At 30.0% G+C, this 24038-nt stretch overlaps 2 protein-coding genes across 3 annotated transcripts in view; one reads left to right on the top strand and one right to left on the bottom strand.

The window, feature by feature from the left end:
- The window catches only part of LOC111639105 (WD repeat domain phosphoinositide-interacting protein 3-like), a 42187-nt gene extending 35444 nt beyond the window's left edge, over positions 1-6743 (bottom strand). The window contains exon 1 of the mRNA XM_023384888.1: positions 6552-6743. Coding sequence (XP_023240656.1) covers positions 6552-6618 — 67 coding nt within the window. The 5' untranslated portion in view covers positions 6619-6743. The remainder of the gene's footprint in view (positions 1-6551) is intronic.
- Positions 6744-9507: 2764 nt separating this feature from the next.
- LOC111639086 ((E3-independent) E2 ubiquitin-conjugating enzyme UBE2O-like) overlaps positions 9508-24038 on the top strand; it is a 77392-nt gene continuing 62861 nt past the window's right edge. For both annotated transcript variants that reach the window (XM_023384872.1, XM_023384864.1), the window contains exon 1: positions 9508-9812. In XM_023384872.1, coding sequence (XP_023240640.1) covers positions 9591-9812 — 222 coding nt within the window. In that variant the 5' untranslated portion in view covers positions 9508-9590. The remainder of the gene's footprint in view (positions 9813-24038) is intronic.

Here is a 24038-nt window from a genome sequence, read left to right as displayed (position 1 = left end):
CTTTTGACTTTCAACTCTTTAGTTGATGATAATGAACTTTAAAATGTGTATGATTCCTTGGATCATGCACATAGTTAAAGCTCCTTATCATCAACTAGAGTTGAAAGTCAAGAGTCTACATGCCAAAAAAACCAAAACTATAGTAATTGTTGCAAAACAATTCACATTTTTACCATAATTGCATTTTATTGCGGAGGCAGTAGCCTCTAAAGAAAGGTCGCCTCTGTGTTTGTAAATTTGTGGACTGTCAACTGGAGCGAACGACGGATGAACAAACGGAAACAAAGTATTGTTAAACGTTGCAATTTTATATTTTTATATTTAATTAAATTCACATTAAACGGCAAGAGAATAAAAATTCCCAACCCTTTGTAGTAATTCAATTACTACAAAGGGTTGGGAATTTTTCTTCTCTTGCCATTAAAAAGTCCTGTTTTGATACCCAGTATCTTGAAATCAATGGCTGGTATACTAGAAGATCTTTCTAATAGTACTTATCCCCAATTTCGTTCAGTTCACATTAAACTATATATCTCTAGCTTTTCCAAAGCTAGACATATATATGGAAAAGCTACAGATATACAAGACTTATAAGAAAAATAAGACCATAAATTTCAAAGATAGCAACACCCTCCCTCTAGCATGGTGATCACTATTTGAAATCTAGCAATAAATATTACATGTAACATCTACAATCAATCAGACGATAACTCTTCCTTTAAGTTATGACACTCAATTCACCCGTGTTTTTTTCAAACATATTTAACCCAATGATGATAGCTAGTTATCAAAAACATTTATCGTTAAATATTTTTCACTTTTTCTGAAGTTTTTGGTTTTTTGTTTTTTTCTTTAAATAATATTAATCTTAAGTATTTTCTTAACTCATATGCTTGTTTAGGTTTTTTATACCTTTCAAAAAGGTGTGCTTATGAATGCATTTTATATAAAATATTTAATACAATAATTTTTACTGAGAAAGGCAATGCTTAATAGTAAAACACTCCACAAATACCTTAAAAATTGCATTAATCACTTTAATTCTAACGTTTATGGCTGTATTTAACCAACCTTCTTCAGGATAAACTTATAAAACAAATAACAATTGCATTCATTTTGTATAATAATTTTAATATTTTTTAGTACCTCTCCACAAATATTAGATGTATGAGGAGACAGAAATATTAATAAGCAATATAACATTGTAAAATAAATTTGCTTTAGACTACTGCCAATCTTTCTTATAACTACATATGAAATCTTTTACAGTTTGGAAATAATCATTTATAGCGAAGTTTAGTTTGAAGAGAAATAGTAGTCTAATGAACAGGATAGATCAGTGTTTTTCAAGCTTTTTTATCTCACAACACACTAAATTTTTGCAGAAAAAATCATGTGATTTAAAGTTGTATTTTGTAAACATTCTATCACCATATTACTTGCCACTTAACTTAATTCTTTTAGTTTTACTAAAACTACTAAATTTAAATTTTAGTCTCTATTTTTTGCAAATTAAATAAAACAGTATCGTTGTTCCTTAAAATAGCAACAAGTTACAACAATATTTATTTAAATTAATAATTTTCATTTGCATAACAAAAATAATTAACATCAAGTCTTGATTTGCATTTAAAAGTGGCATAATAATTGCCTTTAGAAACCTGCACAATGTGCTGCTATTTCTAAGTTAAAATAGTTTGTACCAAATATGGAAAATTACAGATACATTTTTGATTTTAAAAAAATTTCATTTTAAATAAAATAACCTGATGTTATGCACACATAATTTTGTGTATGTAAGAAGTGATCAATGAGGTGATGGTGGAGATGGGAAAAGACTCAAACTCCTAATGTACCAAATGTGGATCCACTAGTGAATCGACATTTGGTGATTGATACAACTGGTGGTAGCAATCACCTCTTTACGTAGGATGGAAGTTTGTAAATATTTTTGAAAGACTGTCGAAGTCTTTGTAAATGTCAGGGTCATGATACCAGTTAGAATAGTTAGATCACATTCTAACTCACAATGAATTTTGCATTTGTTTCTGACTATCTGAGTGGTCTGAAAGTAGGAGATATACTCAACAGATTTCATGAGTACTTACTTGGGGAAGATGAAATTAGGAACTTAGATTAATTAAAACTTAATTTATTTAAAGCTAAACAATACCTATACAAGATTAATAATAAGTAAAAATAACAATAATAAATGAATAACTATACAATCTGTTTGGAGAGGTTTTTATAACAACTCAATATGATTTGACGAGTGAGAGAGTTTACATAAGAATATTAATTTGTTACCTGATACATAATATATCCTTGGAGATTGAAGTGTTGCGAGAACTTTACATTATCTTTGGAGATGAATGTGGAAAATTCCATGGCTTAACAATTCAGCACTTAATGAGGGCACCAAAATATGTGGGAATTAAGACTCAGCTAGGGATGTCATAGCTTAAGCAATAGACTAAAGAGTTGTTGATACTCAACCTAAGCATTGATTGAAGATGATCCTTCTCTTTTTATACCTATTAGTGGACCAATGAAATTGTCTGAAACTTTTGCAACGTTTCCGTCACTAGGGGAAATAAGGTGTCTCTGAGTCAATATCTAAGTGATGCATCTTAAACATATTAATCAAATAAATTCATTTGAAAATAAAATAAAAAAAAACTTACATCCAAAACAAAACCAATAACAATGCATTTTCTCAAATACAGTGGACGATCGGTTAACGAACAAATTGGATAACAAACACTTTTGCAAAAGATTTTTATGATTGGACAACAAACACTTCACTGAACAAACACAAGAAGAAATGATGTAAAATAATGAATACCGATTGGTCTTCCTTTGTCTTCAGGCAACAATTCGAAACTTTTCAGTGCGGGAGACGTCGACATCGACATTCTACCCAGTATATACTGATCGGATGGTATTCCACCTAACTTTGAAACTCTCCCTTGTAATTCCAGCCTTTTATATTTCTGACAAAAACAATTCTTTTACATTTTCTTCTGAAAATGTGGATTTATGCCAATATCTGCTATTAAAGATCTTTTGAAGAAGTGGGAGGATGTCAGAACAACAGTCTTAAAATGGCATCCAAACCAGGTTGAGATTAATAAGCCTAGAGATCTCTACAATTACAATGCTGTTAATTACTTCTGAAAAATCATGAAGAAGACAGAAAAGCAATCAACATTGGACAGATTCTTTAACCCCCACAAACAGAAAAAACATGACTAATAAAAATGCAAGACCGTGTATACAGGTATACCTCGCCTTACGTCGTTAATTGGTTCCAGGAAAACGATGTAAGTCGAAAAACGACGTAAGTCGAATTTACCTGTCTCCGAATCTACTTATCACTAGGAAAGCATTTTAAATAATATATGGTTAATAAAAATCTATTTTAAGCTTACAAACAAATAAATTTTAGTTTTTAATATAGTACAAAAAAAGTAATCTAAATTTACGAATGCGTGTACTGTAAATACAGTACATACTTGTATATATTTTAATATGATTTTATGTGCTTTAAACGTTTATCTAGTGATATTACGACTTCAATATTTGTGGCGGACAGACGTAAAGTCGAATAAAATGACTTAAACTTGATTTTTATTTTTCCATATACTTTTTTAACAAGCGACGTATAATCGGGAACGACGTAACTCGAAACCGACGTAAGTCGAGTTTTTATTTTTCCATATACTTTTTTAACAAGCGACGTATAATCGGGAACGACGTAACTCGAAACCGACATAAGTCGAGGTATGCCTGTATATGTATTCTTATCATTACGTATAAATAAACATAGTAAGAAAGTATATATTTTTTATTTTTTGGGGGTCTCCAGAATGAATTAATCAAATTCCCATAGAAACCTATGGTAAATCGATAATCGGTTAATGAACAAAGTCTTGGAACGGATTATGTTCATTAACCGATCACCCACTGTACAAAAATTTGAGAAAATGCACAGTTATTGGTTTTTTGGATGTAACTTTTTTTTATATATATCGTGGTGTGGTGTTGACGTTTCATTTGAAAATGTCCCTTTTCAAACTCCCGGTTTTCATATGACAAAACAAGACTGAACTCAATAGGTGGTAAATAAACTGTTAAAACTTAAGTCACAACTAATACAATAAAGATGATTGATTGACAAGTTACATGTGAGTCAAATAATAATAAATATTTTAGTGTCAGCAGATAAATGCAGTATTCTTGAAATAAAAACTGACTTAAAACTAAGTCTGTCTGAAAAGCATATCTTTTATATCTTTTACAATTGTTTTACATAATGGCCAATTTTCAAAAATTTACTCAAATAAATGCTTAATCCTATATGCAATAAGCTGCTCAATATTTATTTAAGAAATATATAAAAAATATTTAAGAAACGATAACGACTGATTGGATCAAAATAATATCCCAGGTGTATATTCTATCCCTATTTACAATCATAGGGTGAACCGTCCTGGCAAATATATTGGATATTGGTGCTACCGCATGTTGTCTTAAAACAAGGAACATAAATACTCCATTCAAAAAGGTCTTTCCACTACAGCATTGGCTTCTTATGCCATTGATAATGACATCAGGGTGGACTTTGATAATGCACAATTACAACAACAGTGTGAGGACCAGGCCAGCCTAAAATATCTCAAACAGATGGAGATATTTAAAGCATTCAAGAGGGGAACAGCCATCAATTTTAAAGAAATGGACTTGCTGGCAGCTGCCTGGAGGGTGTATTTTGATGTAAAATAGACTGTCATCAAGTTTATCTTTATAATTTATATAAACATTGAATTTTTAAAATAGGAAGCCCGTTCAAAGACTCATTTTTTAAAGAGCTACATTGAGCATGCACATATCTTCAAGATGTGCAATTTTTGAATTTTTGGAAGATGCATTCTTTTACAAACATTCCAAAGCATAGAAACATGATGATGACCGTTAAAGACGGTAGAAAACATTCGTTTATAAGAGAATTAATGCTGGTTATAGTAATTGCTTATATATTGAATTCTACACCAATAATATCATGATGATTACAAGCTTAGGATTAATTTAAATTTTGCTTTATTTAAGATTGGCCTTAAAACTAAATTAAACAATGCAAACTTAAGATATATTTATTTCTACAGTATAAATTTTTTAAAAAATTTATTTGGAAGGGGGAAAAACTATTTTGCATTTACATACAATGCTCTTATACAAGTTTGTTTCTAATAATTCTTATCTGCAAACTGTTTATGGAGAATACAATGTAAGCAGAAAAAATGAAAGTCTGTAGACAACTTTTAAAAGATTGTCACATATTTCACCTTCTTATTCACTATTGCAAATTTAATTAACTTTCTGTGTGATAATATTATAAGTATAAAACCAATTAACAATATAACTGATATCATCTTTGATAAATTTTCACCTTCCAGAAAAATTATAAGATTTATAGGCTCAATTAAATTCATAAATATACACGACCATTGAAACCCAATACCTTAAGCCCAATCATTTACAACTGTTGTAGATCAATTAAATTCATTCATAACTTTACAAATATCCTTATGATGTAAATATTCACCTAGGTAGCCCCAATGGCAGAACCTCCGTTAATGGGTGCCAGTCATTTTCACTACTTTTTTTAGTGAAATCAATGTTTTATTTTGTATTTTTTACATAAATCACACCACCCCCACAATTGTCAACCCTTAGCGTGACATTCGTCTCCGAAAGTCAGTTTTTAACATGTATCAATCTACCACTATTCTACATGCTTCACACATAGACATATGCCTCAGTGCTAGCTATTACTAACACCTCAGCACCCAAGTGGGGGCTTGCCCCACCCCCTAAAACTACATAGCATCAAGTACTCCACGAACAGTCAAGTGGGCTAAATTATTAAACACGATACCACCATTAGGGCTACCTAGGTGAACATCTACTCATTATATTATTATTCAGAAAAATATAAAATGAATATTTTTTGTTTCCTCATTAATACAACCCAACATTACCAAATTTCTAAATATATTAATTATTTTCAACCTCAGAAAACAACATAAAAGAAAAGTTTAAAGCTTAAATCAATTACTTTAAACATTTCAAAGAAGATTAAATATTCATTTTCATCCTCCTTTCATACATATAATGAAAACTTTAAAATACAGTATTGATTTTAAAGACTTAGCTAAAAGTCAAACGCCAATAGAAACGTATGTTTTTTTTTTTTTTAAATTAACAACAGGAAAAATAATGAAAAAAATCGATAAATTGTACATTTTGGTGTCGTATCAAACGATAAAATTAAATTTCGCACGAAATACAACTGCCATCAAAATAGTAATTTGAACGAAGGAAAACAATTGTACATTTTCAATTTCCGTCAATATTTTAAAATTTTTAACCGACTTCAAAAGCTTACAAATGCTATCGGCTTCTGGAATGTCTTAAATTAAAATTAATAACATGATGTCGTTTTGTTTTTTTTTTTTTAATCTAGTGAAAACTACCATTTAACTCTTTACCTTGATCCTGGTTAAAGCCAGCGTATAACAATCCATTTCCGTACGGGTTTGATAAACCCAAGTTCATGATTAACTACGCTATTATACAAATTCACAAATAAATTGGATTTTTAATATTATAAACAACAGTCTAGCATTTCGCATCAAACAAGTCCGCCATCACTGCCCCCAAACCTCTCGTGACAATAGCGTTGCCAGATGTGCTGAAAGTAAGAATCTTCTGTCACTAACTTAATTTTTTTTTTCGCAATATTTCACATATTTTCAACTAAATCAATTGTGTTTATGTTTTAAGTCGCGATAAAAGTATTAAAATTACAAAATTACTACAAATTGCTAAATTGGAAGTTGCAAAAATAAAAATCGTAATTGTAATGTTTCGTGTTTTTTATTTGAATTACGTCAGAAGCGTATCTTCTAAAAGAAGAATGAACAAAATCAATAATGGATTTTTAAAATAATTTATAATTTAAAAAATAAATAATAATTCGAAAATATAAAAATAGTATCGGAATTTTAGTCGGAGACAGAAATGTCTGAGCTAAACTATTATTCTTGAGAAGCTCGGCTTTAAATTTTGTTCGGTCCCTTAGGGGCCGTTCATAAATTACGTAAGGGCAATTTCGGCCATTCTAGACCCCACCCACCCATGTGTAAGAAACCGTAATATTTTCTTTGATCCCCCCTTCCCTAACTTACGTAATACTCGTATTTAGGTATGACTTTTTAGAAAGATTTTAACAACAAAGATTTTTATGAAACCCTAAAAATCTTAGGTCCAAAATATATAATTATTAATTAGTTAATTAATATGTACTATTATTTATAAAAGACTTTATGTGAACAAATATAAAAATATAAAAATTTAATGAATTCGAATGAACAATTTATTTTAAGAACTTTATTTTTTACTTATTAACAATCTTTTCATTAGTATTATCATTAATCAACGTCATAATATTCACTTTTATATTAATTTTAATTTTCACGAAAGGACGCAAAAAATTTTGACAGATCGACTAACTAGTACAGGTGTAAACAGAAACGTCATACAAAACAAAACAAAAGAGAAGAGAGAAAAACCACCACACGGCCTTTCTCCCATAATAAAAAATGTGTAGAGCGTGAATCTGCTAGCGTTATTATTCTATCACGTCACACAAGATGGCATTGGTACTGTACAACAAGCGTTCTTAATAGAAACTGTCAAATTGAAGCTAAATTCAAAATTCCACCACTCAACGAGATCAAAAAATAAAACTAAGAATATTGCGTAAGACGAGATCTATCACTCCCTACCCCTGAGTAAGAAATCGTAAGAAATCCTTGACACCCACCCACCCCAAAATACCTTACGTAATTTATGGACGGCCCCTTATATAGTTGGATGATCGGGACAGTGAGGCCGGATGACCAAGCGGTTAATTTAAGGTGGCAGCCTAAGGTTCTGGGGGATCCGGAATCGAAACCGGACGGATCGAAAAATCCCCAAGAATTTTTCGGGAAGGTTGATTCGTCCGGATATGTCGAGTTCCGTTTCTCACCATCCGGTCACCCCATTGTGGGCCAGGCCGTGTGGACCAGGCTGAACCTATAATAGGCTTTCTAAAAGAGGTCCCCTTAGTGCCCATAGGGCGAAAAGAATTTAAAAAAAAAAAACAAAAAAACACTGATGGGGTGCGCAACAGGCTTATGTTTGTGAGGGTAGATGGCGTATGCAAGTACAACACTTGCAGACACCTACAGTCTACAATTCTTACCTGACTGTTTTTAATACAGATTGGAATATTTTTGGGTAGAAATAAATAAATTAGGACGTTGTGGGGGAAATTTTACAATCGGAACAAAGTATTCAAAATTGGAGAAATTCCGAAAAATCGGAAAGTAGGCTTATGTAATTTAATGATTTTGACCCTTGTCACAATCATTAGATTACATAAAGCTTCCTTTTGAGAGAAGACAATATTCCGAAACTTGTGTAAATATGAACTTGGAGTTCACTCAAAGGCGTTTACTACTCAGAGGACGATCAGAAACTACTTTTCTTTTGTCATAAATAATCAATTTTCCACGTAATACGTGCAATAATTTGTGGCGTAGTAAACACTAGTATTGTGTTTTATTCTAAAGACACATGGCAAATTTTTCATCAAATTCCTTTATTAGTTGAGTCGATACGGTACATTGTTTTGTACTCGTTTCGGGCTTTGCTCCTCTTCAGTCAACTAAAATAAAATATATATATATTGTTAATATAATAAAACACAATACTAGTGTTTACTACGCCACAAATATAAAACAGGACACAGTTTCAAAAAGAAAATCAACGTGCAATAATAGCTTCCTTTTCTCTGCCAGACAATTTTCTTTCTTTGCTGATTTATACTTTGCAAACATGCGCATTACAGATACGAGTTCATTTTCAGTGGCTGCCCATTTCTGCAAAATTTCCATCATTTTATCACAGTGGATAAAATACTATAAAATACAAAAGGATTTCTTTATACAGTATATCTTTTATTATTCTGTCGAAAAGTTCCTGTAACTTTCTCATCGCCTCAGTCTCATAATCAAGATTAAAGCTATCTTTAAGATTACGGTTATTTTGGATGGCGAACGATTATTAATATTCTATCTCGACAATAGAGTAGACAGGCGACAAATCGAAAGAAATGGAAAAAGATTAGAGAAAGAAGAACTTTGCGGCAAACAGATTAACAATAAAAACATACTCGAACGTAATTTAAATCTAACAAACAATATGCTTTCAATATTCGTATTTATTCATATTTTATCTCGATACTTCAAAATCATTTTAATTTCTTTTACCACAAAACTTTATTAAATAAAACACAAAAGTGATATAGTACGGCCTTTTTTTTGTAATAATAAATTTTTAAAATAAATTTTTAATTTAATGTCATCTTACTATACAGGGGGATACGTACCGAATTAATCTCGACTCCGAAAGCAAAGTCAAGTTTACGTCGTCTGCCCGAAAGATGTTGAGAACGAGGATAGGGATTGTGTGCTCTAGTTATGGCGTCGACCTGTAAGTATTTTGATGAAGATGCCGTGTTCAGAGTCAATAGAAGGGGACTTATAGATTTTGGATTAGTGATTGAAAATTCAGAGTTTATCAGCAGCGACGAGGAGGACTTAGATGAAGTAGAATTGCCAGAATGGGAACGAATGAAGAGAGGGCACGTTCGAGTTGCTTGGCATCCCAAGGGCCAAGAGGAAGTTCTTCCAGAAAAGAAGGTTTGATCAGTTTTTTTTTCTATTATGTTTAAATAGTAAATTCATACATAATAATAATAATATAAAAAATCTCGTTCGAATTTATTCGCAGTTCTAAAATGCATCATTGGAACGCGAAGGTAGCCGATGAATGATAAATAGATGTTTTCTTTTAAACTGCAAATTTAATTGTAAAATCAAACTTAAAATGAATAAATATTATTAGAACAAAATATGTTTGCATTTATGCGACGAAAAATAAGCATGTTTAAGTGCTTATTTATTTGCTTTCAATTTCACAATACAATTTGGTGTTCATTTTTAGTGTTAACTTTGTTTTGTAATGGCTTTGCCTTTTAAAAAAGGAACAAGATAAATTACATTTTAGTGTAAGAAGTAGAATAACAAGTATCGAATGACTGCGGCTTTCGGCTTTCACAAACAATTAAAATAGGAAATTGTATGCGACAAGATTAAATTTATTTTTGATTTCTAGTATTCTGAATTTTCACAAAGCTGGTTATAGACTATTAAATAACACCATAAAATCTTCAAAAAAATATCAACACAAAAGTAAATAAATTTTTACAACCTATTTTCTTTTTTAATATATTTTCGTGCCAGTATTTTTATTTTTTTGTTTTGGAAGGTTTTATGATGTTATTTAATAATTTCTATTATTAATGAGTTGCGGCCGAAGTTTTCACCTCTAAAACTTCGGTTTCAACTTTGCTATTCTTTATAAAAAAAAAATCATATAAATACAAAATATTAAAGACTTATATGAATACTTATTCAGATAAGTCTTTAATATTTTGTATTTTTACAATTTGTTTTATAAAAATATATTTCCTTCTGGATACTTTATAATTTTTTCTTCTAGTATTCAATTTGTTGTGAATATAAAGTGAAATGCATAAAAACTTTTAATTTATCAGCATTTTTTGTGTTAGAAAGTCGAATTTTCTTTAATTTTTTCAATAAAGTTTAATAATAAATCTATTAGATTTGGATAATATTTTTTAAGATTGATTATTATATTAAATATCTAATGTAATGTGTAATTCCAGTCTTGAGAGCAAATGTGTCAAGAAATTTAAAATAGTAAGATATGAACTCTCTTATATTCTTGTAATGTTTGTTTAAAATTATATTTCTTTATCGTTAATTAAAAGGTGTTTTATTAATTTAGCTTCAATATAGCTGTATATTTATATTTGCATTATGACTTTATTCTGTATTATAATTGTTGTTCAAATTTTGAAAGAAAAAATTACCATATAAACATACATACATACGAAATGAAGCAGTAATTAGGATGTTACAATTTTTATTACATTATTATATACTCTCTGATAAATTGGAAATATTTCAAATTGTAAATTTAATGAATTATTTTCTAATTTTTTAATTGTTTTTGTAGTTTATACATAATTTTTATCAGTTTTTGTTTATTAAATTTTATTAGTGTTAGAATATTATTTTTATGTTGCAAATATTTACATTGGTTGTATTTAATATATTATGATAATTTTAACATATCACTATTAGTATTTCATTCATAAGATATATGTAAAACCTTATTATTTTGAATTCTTTTTCTTTGTCTATATGAAAATAAATACTGAAATAGTATTGAGTTTTTAAAATTATTAGCTGAGAGTGAATCAAAAAAATGTTCAAAAACATTTAATAAAATTTATGAACTGATAAATACTGTATTTACTGATTCAAGAGAAAATTTCACAAAGAAGGTGTTAAAGAACATTTAAAAAATGTTTTAATATCCTGCAAGTGCATTCAACGTATTTATAAATGCCATCATCAGGCAGAAAGATTTTCAAACAAGTTTTTAAAATTGGAACAAAAACAGTATTAGCTGCTTAGAACATTACAAGTTTAAAGATAAAGAATTAGATTTAAAATATGCATAACAGTATCACGTATGCGCCTTACTGCGCAGAGAACAAGAACAACATTAGCCATTTAGAACATAATACAAAACTTATAATTTAAATTTGCATAACATCATTGCACATGTGTCTTAAAATGCAGGAAATAGGAATGGCAATTAGCTGTTTTTAACAAAAGATTTAAAAATAATGAAATATCGTGCATGCACCTTACTGTGCAGAGAAAGTAGGGGTTAATATCAGAAAGAAGTTTTCTGTATCATGCCATGCCGAAAGAATGTCATCCACGTACCTCAAGTATATCAAGGGGTTAGCTATTGCCTCTCACAATAGCTTGATAGCTATTGTGAGAGGGAATCTAAAGACCCTGTGTTCAAGACGTCTCATGATCAGTTCCTCTAATATAGCACACAGTGGTGAGCTCATTGGTACACCCTGTTTTTGCAGGTATATCTTCCCATTGAAGTAGAAGTAATTGTGCTCTGTGATGAAGAGTAAGGCTTCCTGAATCTCTAAAACCTTTTGTGCAGTGAAGCTCTCCTTGATAAGTAAAGTGTTGTCATGCATCACCACCTCAAAATGCAGTACAGAGGATATATTGTGACTACATCCATTTTATAGAATGTATACTTATCGGGGGACAAACCACCTAGGGTAGTAGATAATGTTGTCTTAGCCACAATGGAAAAGGATGTGACTTGGGAGGAGGAGGGAAGAAGCCCACCAAGCAGCTTAGCAAGTGCTTTTTCGAGAAAGTAAGTGGGATGGGATCTATTGTTAACCAATGGCCTCAACGGCCAACCCTCTTTGGTGTTTTGGCCTCAAAGAAAAGTCTGGGGCAAGCAACATTGGATGGGGGTCCAAGCATCCAGAAAGGATGGCAATTACACCTGGGAGAGTCACAATTTTCCTTATCTTAACAACATGAATGGGGTTGTGTCCTCCATAAGATTATGACATGCGATTGATTGAGGAAGTCAGTGGTCCTGCATAGAAAGTCTTCTTCCCTGCATAAGACAAATTTCTTATCTTTGTCCAAAATTAGGAGTCTCATGTTGGATGTTGACAAGTAATGCCTTATGGAATGGTCACAAAGACAGCTTTTAGCACGAACAGAAGTTTGTCTCAGCAAGGCAAGCTTTGAGATGACCAAAAGCTCCATTTGTGGGAATCTAGTTGCCGCTTGGCAGCTCTCGAGCACTGCCATGGCTGCCAGGACTGTTTCAGAGACACTCATGTTTTGAGGAATGTAGTTGGATCCCTGTTGCAATATCTTGGCGATTCAGATAGCCTCCCCTGTGTAGTTGTGGAACGGGATTGGTTGCACTGGAATTTGTTGTTTGCGTGCATCACCTGAATTTCTTGTTTAATTTAGCCCTTACCTCTTGGGCAAACCTCAATGCAATACTGTGCAGTTTTCCAAGTTGATTGTAGAGTCAGGATAGGTCACAGGCTTTGGCAAAGTGCAAGTGTACATTTCACTTTGATTAACTTCGAGAGCAGGGATTTTTCCATACATTTCAAAGCACCTCGTAGACAGTTCTGTCCTGAATCTCAAGACATTGTGACTTTAAAAGTCAAAATAAAGAAAATTAGATTTATTAACATAACTGTAATTTTATTTCATTTAATCACAAATAAAATATCAAATTTCTGCAAATATACACATTGTCCTGCAAAAATTACTGTCATTTTAAACTTTAAGGAAAAATCTTGTAAAATTGACATAATTTGTTCATGTAAAGCTGGACAATAAGGAACCTTTTTTGCCAATTTTTAAGTCAAATCCACTCTCCATCGATTACACTTAAGAGTTTCTCCAAATTCTGATTTCCGAATAATCATGTTTTCACGTGGGAATGGATTAAAACTTATATCGGGCTCCCGTGTGATTTTGGAATTTCAATTTGAAATTGAATTCAAAAGCTTTGCTTTTCCTATTGCTATTCATCTTTATTTCTAACCATACACAAAAACAATTCAAATGACTCACATAAAATANCTATAGATACACACCTCAGATGGTCATAGAAAATAACACACAAAATATATTATGATTGAGCCACATTCATTGACAAACAAAACAAAATCACATGCATCATAGATAGAGCTCTACCAAATACTCACAACATACAAAAATACATACACTGGAAAAATTAATAAATACTCAGAACTCGTCCACAAAATAAAGTGCCTGCAAAGAATGGATAAGATACTTGTTCTTGTAGTACGTTTTTGCACATACATCATACCACATATATTACACAAAGTCTGGAAACATTAGGGCTTTACAATACCACATACATCACATTACAGAAAGCTGCCATACTAAACATGTCATATAGGAAATTCTTCAACACAGATACATACATGAACAGCATATAAACAAAACATTTTTTTTTCTGTAGTTATTTCTTAATTTTTCTGGCTTACAAGTTAGTATTAGTGCATATGCTTTGTAGGAAACACTCCACCAACATTACAGTAATAATAATAAAATAAAATATTAATATAAACTCAGAAAAAAATTAAATAGAAAATAATTTTAAGGTCCATAATATCCCACAATTGGATTCAAGTTGATCACGTAATTGTTATTTGCTATGGATAATTCAGAGCTTAGTTCAGATAGACATTTGCTTTTGAAAGCAAAAGCAGAATGCAAAAAAAGATTGCATTTTTGCATAGTGAATTTGAATCTTGCTGCTATTTTACAAAATAACAGCAGAATGAGCAAACATATTTGATCCACAGCAAAATGGTAAATTGTTTATGATTCCTTCATCTATTCATTTACTGAAAAGAAAATTTTAGAATTATAATAATTATAAGAATATAAATAGAAAGTATATTCTTAGCTGCAGTGTTTAAATTTTTCTTTCTTACCTTTTAGAAATATGTCATTTTGACTAGTGAATAATAAGCTTTAAATATTAACTTAATCAGTAAGCATCTTTGTGTATTTGAAATAAAAATTAAAATATACTTTAACTTTCTACTAAAATGTTTTGTTTTTGTACTTATTAAAAGCAAAAGATCATAATTTATAATGTAAGCTATAATGTTATCAAAATTTATCTTTCCTCTGGCTAAAAATAATTTGTTTTTCTTTAAATAGGTTTTTCTCTCTTGTATTAAAATTTGAACTTTATTCTAACTATTCAAGCATATTCTGCTATAATTGAGTTGTGTAGAAAAAATCATTGATTTTAATTTTAGATGCTTTACTTAAAAGTTTATTAAATTTTAACTTAAAAAAATAAACAACAATGAGTTATTTAATTTGTAATAAACACCAATTCCATGACTTTCTTTTATTACTAGTTCAGCATACCACCTGGTGCTGCTTAGTCCAAGAGGCCCTTGTGCCATAAAAAGGCAATCAACCAAATCAGTATACTTCCTTATTTTTTGTTTCATCAACTGTAGTTTAAGTTACTCATGGTTTGAGAATATTAAACAAAAATATTTTAAAATAATCCAAAAATTAGAACTCATAAATTTTATGTCCTGACTGGACTTTGTCAAGAATAGCCCCTTTCTCAATAGTTTTCCCAGTCTTCTCATACAGTTAGTCATGCTGTAGCATCCACAGTGTAAACAATATCTATGCTCACAGTATCTATAAATATCATACAAAGCTTTGTATAACTTACTTTGCTTAATATGGCTGAATAATTTTTAAATTAAACTGTATCATAGGTATGTATGTACTACATAGGTAAAAATAGAGTCAGTATTATTCACACTTTGAAGCATCTGTGAGGTTTTGGAACCTATCCCCTGCAGATATAAGAGGAATACTGTATATCATTGACATAATTGAACAATTTATTGAAAGAATAAGGGATTGTCAATTTTTTTTCTTATATGTAGAGATCCTAGTTATAATTTACTTAGATTATTATTTATGGATATCTCTTCATTCTTATTTATAGCAACATTATCAAACATGTGAAGACATTATCATTAATTAAAAATAGCATTTTAATGACAATATCATATCTAATGCAAAGTCATTTATTAAAATAGAACTCTAATAAACAACTGAAATTCGGTGCTTCAATCAAAATTTAAAATTTTAATGTTATTGAATTTAGAGCTATATTGACTTCTGTATTAGCTTATTTGATTTGTCTTAAAAGGTGAAATTAAAATATATATATATATATATATTTTAAGATAAATTCAAATAAACATTTTTTGAAGTACTGTAATTTCATGCATTGCGTTGAATTTTCCCATAATCTGTGGCATCTGTTGCCAGAAAATTACCAGAATGGAAATGGTCTTTGCATTATCTGTCCTACTAGGCTACCATATATCCTGTGCCTCTGAAGCAGCTGTTGAAAGCATTACACTTATATATGTTTGAGATGGTCCATTCCAAACTGCAATGTTTTTCTATCATGCTTCATTGTAAATGTAATTATAAAACAAATGAAATGAAAAAATGGAATACTGAGAAGAACCTCTAAACTTCATATGTTAAAGAAATGTCAACCAAATGGCAATGTTTTTATTGCTTCATTTATTTTATTTATATAATAATAATAATTATTATTATTATTATATATTATATATATTATTATAATATATAATACTACATATATTATATATAATACGATATATATTATAATAATAATTATTATTATTTTTTTCAACATAAACTGACTACTTACATTAACATAACCAAATAGCAAACAATCTAAAGCTTGCACACAAACTCAAACTACCACACTCATGCTATAGATACACACCTCAGATGGTCATAGAAAATAACACACAAAATATATTATGATTGAGCCACATTCATTGACAAACAAAACAAAATCACATGCATCATAGATAGAGCTCTACCAAATACTCACAACATACAAAAATACATACACTGGAAAAATTAATAAATACTCAGAACTCGTCCACAAAATAAAGTGCCTGCAAAGAATGGATAAGATACTTGTTCTTGTAGTACGTTTTTGCACATACATCATACCACATATATTACACAAAGTCTGGAAACATTAGGGCTTTACAATACCACATACATCACATTACAGAAAGCTGCCATACTAAACATGTCATATAGGAAATTCTTCAACACAGATACATACATGAACAGCATATAAACAAAACATTTTTTTTTCTGTAGTTATTTCTTAATTTTTCTGGCTTACAAGTTAGTATTAGTGCATATGCTTTGTAGGAAACACTCCACCAACATTACAGTAATAATAATAAAATAAAATATTAATATAAACTCAGAAAAAAATTAAATAGAAAATAATTTTAAGGTCCATAATATCCCACAATTGGATTCAAGTTGATCACGTAATTGTTATTTGCTATGGATAATTCAGAGCTTAGTTCAGATAGACATTTGCTTTTGAAAGCAAAAGCAGAATGCAAAAAAAGATTGCATTTTTGCATAGTGAATTTGAATCTTGCTGCTATTTTACAAAATAACAGCAGAATGAGCAAACATATTTGATCCACAGCAAAATGGTAAATTGTTTATGATTCCTTCATCTATTCATTTACTGAAAAGAAAATTTTAGAATTATAATAATTATAAGAATATAAATAGAAAGTATATTCTTAGCTGCAGTGTTTAAATTTTTCTTTCTTACCTTTTAGAAATATGTCATTTTGACTAGGGGACAATACTTTTTTTCTAGTAGACTATTTCAATATATTAAAATGTGATTGCAAAACAGAAAAATTTGCTAAAAAGGCCATCACTCTTTCTGCTTTTCACCAGTAATTTGCTTTATGAACTAAGCTTAAAATTAAGACATTAAAATTATTTTCTATTTAATTTTTTTAAGAATTTATTTTGATAATAATAATAACAACAACAACAACTCTCCTTTGATCGCCACCTAGTCATGGTGAGAGAGTTCAGTAATTTTACTGATCTATAGAGCAATGAAGGCTGGAGCACAAGCTCTTGGTAGGGGCACCCATGTGTCCCTACCAGGAGCTTGTGGTCCAGGGGATCAGAGATCCCCTCTACAGGGGACCTGAGATCCAGTATGATCTATGGGGAGAAATGAAGCTAAAAGTGACCACACTGACATTCTATGGAGATATTTACAGTAAGACCCCACTTAATGCAGGGGATACGTTTCTAGACGACAAAGTGCTAAAGAAACAGCATTAAACAAGGTCATTTTAACACAGAGTAAAAAGGAAAAGAGGAACATGCAACCAAAAATAAACAGATTTTACTTTAATTTTAAGTTATTTTTATATTAATTTACATAATATATGTTAAATAACACACAAACATATGCACACAAAAATGTAAAGTTCATTTTTTGCAATAAAGTCATGTATACACTTCTATGCATTTGGAGCTAGAACTATTTACAACGACTAAGACAAAACCTTTCTCACTTTGTTTCTAGCAAAAGTTAGTAATGGAATGTTGACTTTTTCATGGATAAGGTGCAACCTATAGCCAAGGTATTAGGTACAACTCCAGAATAAAAACAATAGGAAAGGAATAACATTATTTATATAAATCTCACTGTGCTATATGCTACAGTTAATTGTATGTCGTTTTGTTGGTCATTTTTGCAATTTTTTCACAAATGCTTATCATCTGTTATCATCTATATATGACTGCATTATTACTGGTATACTTTACTGCATTTTTCTCTTATACTGTACTATAGTTAGTTCTTACCAGTAATCAGATTTTTTTTTGTGTATTAATTGCTCTTGTGAATAGTTTGCACATAATGAATTTTATGAATATAATCTTGCATAGGCTATAGCCTATAGCCAGCATTTTAGAGTAATTTTTGTTATTTTTGTAGCATACAAATCTTGTATCATTTAAGTTTTTGTAACTTGGCTGCAAGTTTTTGTTTGAATGTGTCAATGTATTCTTGTATTTGCATATCATGTTGTTTGTGTTGTGTGTTAATTTTCCTGAATAATTTCCTAACTTCTTTCATTAAGTTTGGGTGTTGTGTTATGTTTTTAGTATATAATGTTATCTTGTCTAGTTGTTGTTTAATTATTTACTTGTGTTTGTAGTCTTAGTTCTAGATAGGATTATGATTTGTGTGCATTGTGATTGTATTTGTGATCATGGTATGCAACTAAAGTTAAAGTTACCAGAATAAACTAATGTATATCTGAAAGTATTGATTTTAGTTAAATGTGTTTTGACAATATGTCTGTACTTAGGAAATGTTGAGTGTTGTGTTCATTTTTTCATAGAATGAAAATGGAAAAATGAACACAACACTCAACATTTCCTAAATGTGGTCAATGATAACCCTTATGGATTGATGTTACATTTGGACCATGGAGTAACAATAGTGTTAATTTCCTTGATCTTACCATCACCTGCAAGAAAGGAGAATCTGGACAAACATTTACCGCCAGCCCTGTTTACAACCTATCATTATCCCGAATCAATCAGTAGATCCCAGACATATTAAATATGCATCATTCCACTCTTGGATTAAGCGTGCCTACACTCATTGCACGAGCATTTTTGATACCTACAAGGAGTTAGACTACATTTTCAAGACAGTGGTACAGCAAGGATACCAGAGAAGCATGATAGAAAAACTTATCTTTCCAGAATCAGTGTCAACATTCTCCCATAATGAACCATAGAAGAAGAATAGTGCTCAATTATTTTCCATTCTTAAACAAAATGCTTAGGGAAGTTGCTGGCATTAATAATCTTCAAATCGTTTATCGGTGTAATCCAACAATTTACAGATTATTAAGAAATGGTAAGAAGAGGGAGAATTGGAATTCTTTGATGGGAGTTTATTCCATACCTTTAAAAGACCACTGCTTTGATTTTGACCTGGTCTATGTGGGGGCAACTATGTGACAATTAGAACAAAGGATCAAAAAGCACAGATACTTCGTTAATAGGAGCCTGGATAGTACTGTTCTAGCATTATTCGCCAAGCAACAAGATGTTAATGTATTTTGGGATCAAGCTTCCATCATCAGAACTGCGATCAACAAACATGCAGTGAGGCATCTCAAGAGGCTAGAGATATATAAGGCACATATGAGAACAGGTTGCATTAATCATAGGGATGCAGACACATTGTCAACTGCATGGAAATCTTTTTACAGTAATATGCGTTAATACTGTGTAGTCATCCTGTATTATTTTTTTTTTTTGCGGCCTTATTTTTGTTTGTTTTTATGTTATGCTTATTATATTATTTATAGATAATCCTCATGTGCATTTTATTATTGTATTTACGCATGGGGAATTCCTGTTTTTGATTTTTCATATTTATTCCATGCATTCTATTTTAATGTTCTTTCTTTTTAATGTCCAATTAACTGATGAAGACTGTTGAAAACGTTTTTATATTACAGTAGAGCATCGATTATCCGACCCCCGATTAACCGTCACCTCTAGTCGGCAAATTCAAATGTCCACTAGTGATGTAGCGCTACAATATTTGGCTATGTCTTGGCTACTTTAATAGTATTTTTACTATTTAGCTGTATTTTAATAGTTTAGCTGGCAACATGACTCGACCATGAAAGGGAGCCAGTATTTAAACGAGGCTTAATTTTCTAATTTTTAACGATAGAATAGCGATGATCATTATTTTAAAAAAAGTTTTGTTAGGCTTAACATCAATGAAAATTCAACGCAAGTAGGTTAATAGCAATATACTAATATACTAATTACATGAGATATACTAATATACTATACTAATAATGTATTTTTTCATATTTTTCGGTTATCCCCTTTTTCAGTTATCCGACCAACCCCAGTTCCCAATTTAGTCAGATAATCGATGCTCTACTGTATTAAATATTTATTGCTGGATAGATAAAGGTGGTATTTATTTTAATTATTATAATTAGATGTAAAATCTCTGCGGTAAGGTATTAAAANTTAAAGTTTAGTAGAAAATGGATTTTAATAATAAAAGACACCACACTGACTTTAAGGCAAAACTATTATTAGAATTATTTGCAAAATATAAAAATGTATTAGAAAATAAAAAAATAAATGTTAACAAATATTTAGAGATAGGATACCAGTTACCAAGAAATAACATCACTAGACCCAGTTTAGTAGAAAATGGATTTTAATAATAAAAGACACCACACTGACTTTAAGGCAAAACTATTATTAGAATTATATGTAAAATATAAAAATGTATTAGAAAAGAAAAAAAACACACTAATAAATTTACAGTTGAATGTAGAGACAGTATATAACAGTTATCAGGGAATTATAATAACTTATTAAAATAGTAAGCAATTATTATTTTGTTCAAAAACTTAAATAACTAAAGCAAATAAAGATCAAAAAGGATAGAATTTTTTAAAATTGGAAATCCTGTGATGATGTAATTGTTTATGTAAATTGATTACTTATTAATCACCCATAGCAACATGACTATTTTTAACTTATGAGAGATTAATATCATTGTAAAAATTAAATATGTATATGTCATTTTACAAAGACTACAAATAATGCATGTGTTAATCTGTAATTTAAGAATAAATTCACTTATTGTGGTGAGTTGAACCACAATTTAGATTTATGAGTTAAGTCTAGAAATAATGCATGGTAAATAGTGATTTTAACTGAACTCATGATTTAAATTTTACTCTAGATTTAACTTGAGGTGGTGAATACAATCATGACTTTAGATGAAGGAAAAACTGTTTGACGAGTTTGTAATTGCAATTAAAAACTGGCATATAACCTATCTCATTCTATAGCTTGTATCTGATTTCAAATTTCAGCATTTTTTAAACAGATAGCCTGTGGATTATCTACATGAAATTACAGCACTGCTGTTTGAATTGCTATCATTTGAAGTGCTTATTTTCAAAGCATCTTTTGCCAAATTTTTAAAATTGAGATATTGATTCATTGATCGTTTCTCCTTTTATTTCTGTTTTACTTTTGTTTCAAAATTTCATATAAACTGTAAAAAATTACTTTACTTTTAAATATGTATTTACAATCAAAATGACAAGATGGCAGACATAAGTGAAAACTTATGATGACTGCTATCTTGCTTTTATAGGTTTTTTAAACTATCTCTTTGTTTTACAAAATATGCTTTCAGAATATCCTTTGTTCCCATCTTTAGTTTGAAATTGGCCTTTGTCAAACTAAATTTCTTCAATTATTCTGTAATGTTGCATAAGACAATGAAATGATTATGAAAATAAACTCTTGTCAGTCTCAATAATTAGGATATGAAATATTTCTGCATTCAGTAGATTTATGACACACTAAAACTTTTTCATTTGTTAAAAATGTTGAAATGTGAACAAGAGATGTTTTGAAAATAAACACTTCATTTTGTACTAACAAAATTTTTAGTAAAGCATGTACAGAAAAAGAGAGAAATATAATAAACTTAGGATTTTGTTGGTGCTATTCTTTAAAATTTTGTGTTATTTCAAATTTCTATAAAGTAATAAATACTTCTAATTTTACGACTTACTTAAGCCTGTAACCGATGCGAAATCGTAAAATATTAACGTACAAACGTTTTCGGAACACCTTCCGTGTTCTTCCTCAGGTTTTCAAACTGGATTTTTTATATTCTGGAACACCGCTATGAAATTTTTCAAAAAACAAATGATGATATTTCGAATGCTCAGTGTCCATTGCGCATGCGTTGTACACGTTGTGTTCCCGGTTGTTCAGAGTCCCATTCAATCTTCTAATCATTATGTAATTTCTCTCATTATTCATACAATGTAGTATTCTAGCCTTCCATGTCATGTGTTCCCCCCACATCATCTGGTGTTAAATCAATCTTTACGAATCATTATGCAAAACGTCCTACCAAGTGTACGAAAGAGCCATCTCCTCCCGTGTATTAATGCACTCCGATGAAGTGTGTGTCTTAAATATCTCCACCGCCTCTAGCCATTTGAGGTGGTCCATCTGTGTCGTTTTAACTATTAACGTTGCCCCTGCGAAGTCAACCGTAATATCCGGGTCAGAAGCATACACCGACAGTGACGTGGTGGCTCTGTTATGACGTATGTCTGCTTTGTGTTCACTCATTCTTCTCATTTCCACACACTACACAAAAGCCTGGCACATTACAATTGAATAGAAACATATACATTACACTACGGAAGGCCACTATGTTGAATACATGTTTTTAGAAATTCCTGAATACAAACACACACACACTGACACACTTTTTTAATTTCTGTTTTGTTTTGGTTACTATGCCTTGTTGATAAAGGTATAATGAGTAGGAAGAAGGCCGTTAAAATATTTGTACGTATAAATACGATCAAAGTGATTTTATATGTTGGAATAAGTTAGGAAAGCCAAGACAGATTCATTCAACATCAGGAGAGTTAGTAGCTGGCAGATGCAAGAGTTTGTTGAGGGTAAAATATTTTGTTTAGCTCTACATTAAGTTTATTTAATGCAGGAGGAGAGGACCATATAGGTAATGCATATAGATTGGAAATTAGTGAAAAAATAGCCTGAGTGTGTTTTTATTTGAAATGTTTTCAAAATTTTGCCAAAGCATTTCATATCTTTTTAATTAGATTTTCTATATGTAGGTTAAAAGAAAGTGTGTTATCAAATATGACACTGAGATTGCAAACATTAACAATTTCTAGACACTGGCTATTAAGGAAAAAATTATTAGAGTTTCTAACCAGACTAAAAATCATAACTTTTGTTTTGCTAGAGTTTATTGAAAGATTTAATAATTTAAATGATTTGTTTAGTTTTTAATGAATGTGCATTTTGTTTATTGATTTTGGCTGTTGATGTCCCTGAAGATACTTTAGGAATCTGAAAGCACTAGGATGATAGTTTTGAAATCCAGAAAAGCAATTTAGGGTGAATAAACTGAATTATTAAAGTTGATTTTGTGTTAAATGAGATGCATGTTCTTTTTAAACAGAAAATTTTACCAGAAAACATTTAATTTTTTAAATTTGATATTTTTATTTGCAACTTTAATGCAGTTATGTTTTAAGCATTTGATATTTTGAATTAAATTCTATTTATTCAATGAATATTGGTATAAAAATTGAAAATTTTCAGATTACTAGAATTTATCGTTTTTAAAAGTCAAATGACTTTTTTGATTTCCTGATAATAAAAAAGTTTTTGTATTAATAAATAAAAATTATCAAACTTTTTTCTTTAATTAAAATGGATATAAACAATTAGAAGAATATCTGTAAATTTAATGTAAAATTTATAATTTATTAATAAAAAAAATAATCATCATAATTCTTATTTTTCGGTTTTAATATTTAATGCTTTTTTTTTTTTTTAAATTACCTTATATACTCATATTTTAGTTTTATAAGA

Source organism: Centruroides sculpturatus, unplaced genomic scaffold (genome assembly GCF_000671375.1).
Source record: "Centruroides sculpturatus isolate CEXI.00-Female unplaced genomic scaffold, Cexi_2.0 scaffold186, whole genome shotgun sequence".
Lineage (NCBI taxonomy): Eukaryota > Metazoa > Arthropoda > Arachnida > Scorpiones > Buthidae > Centruroides > Centruroides sculpturatus.
The sequence above is the reverse complement of the archived record's forward strand: the minus strand, read 5'-3'. Positions and strand labels throughout refer to the sequence as shown.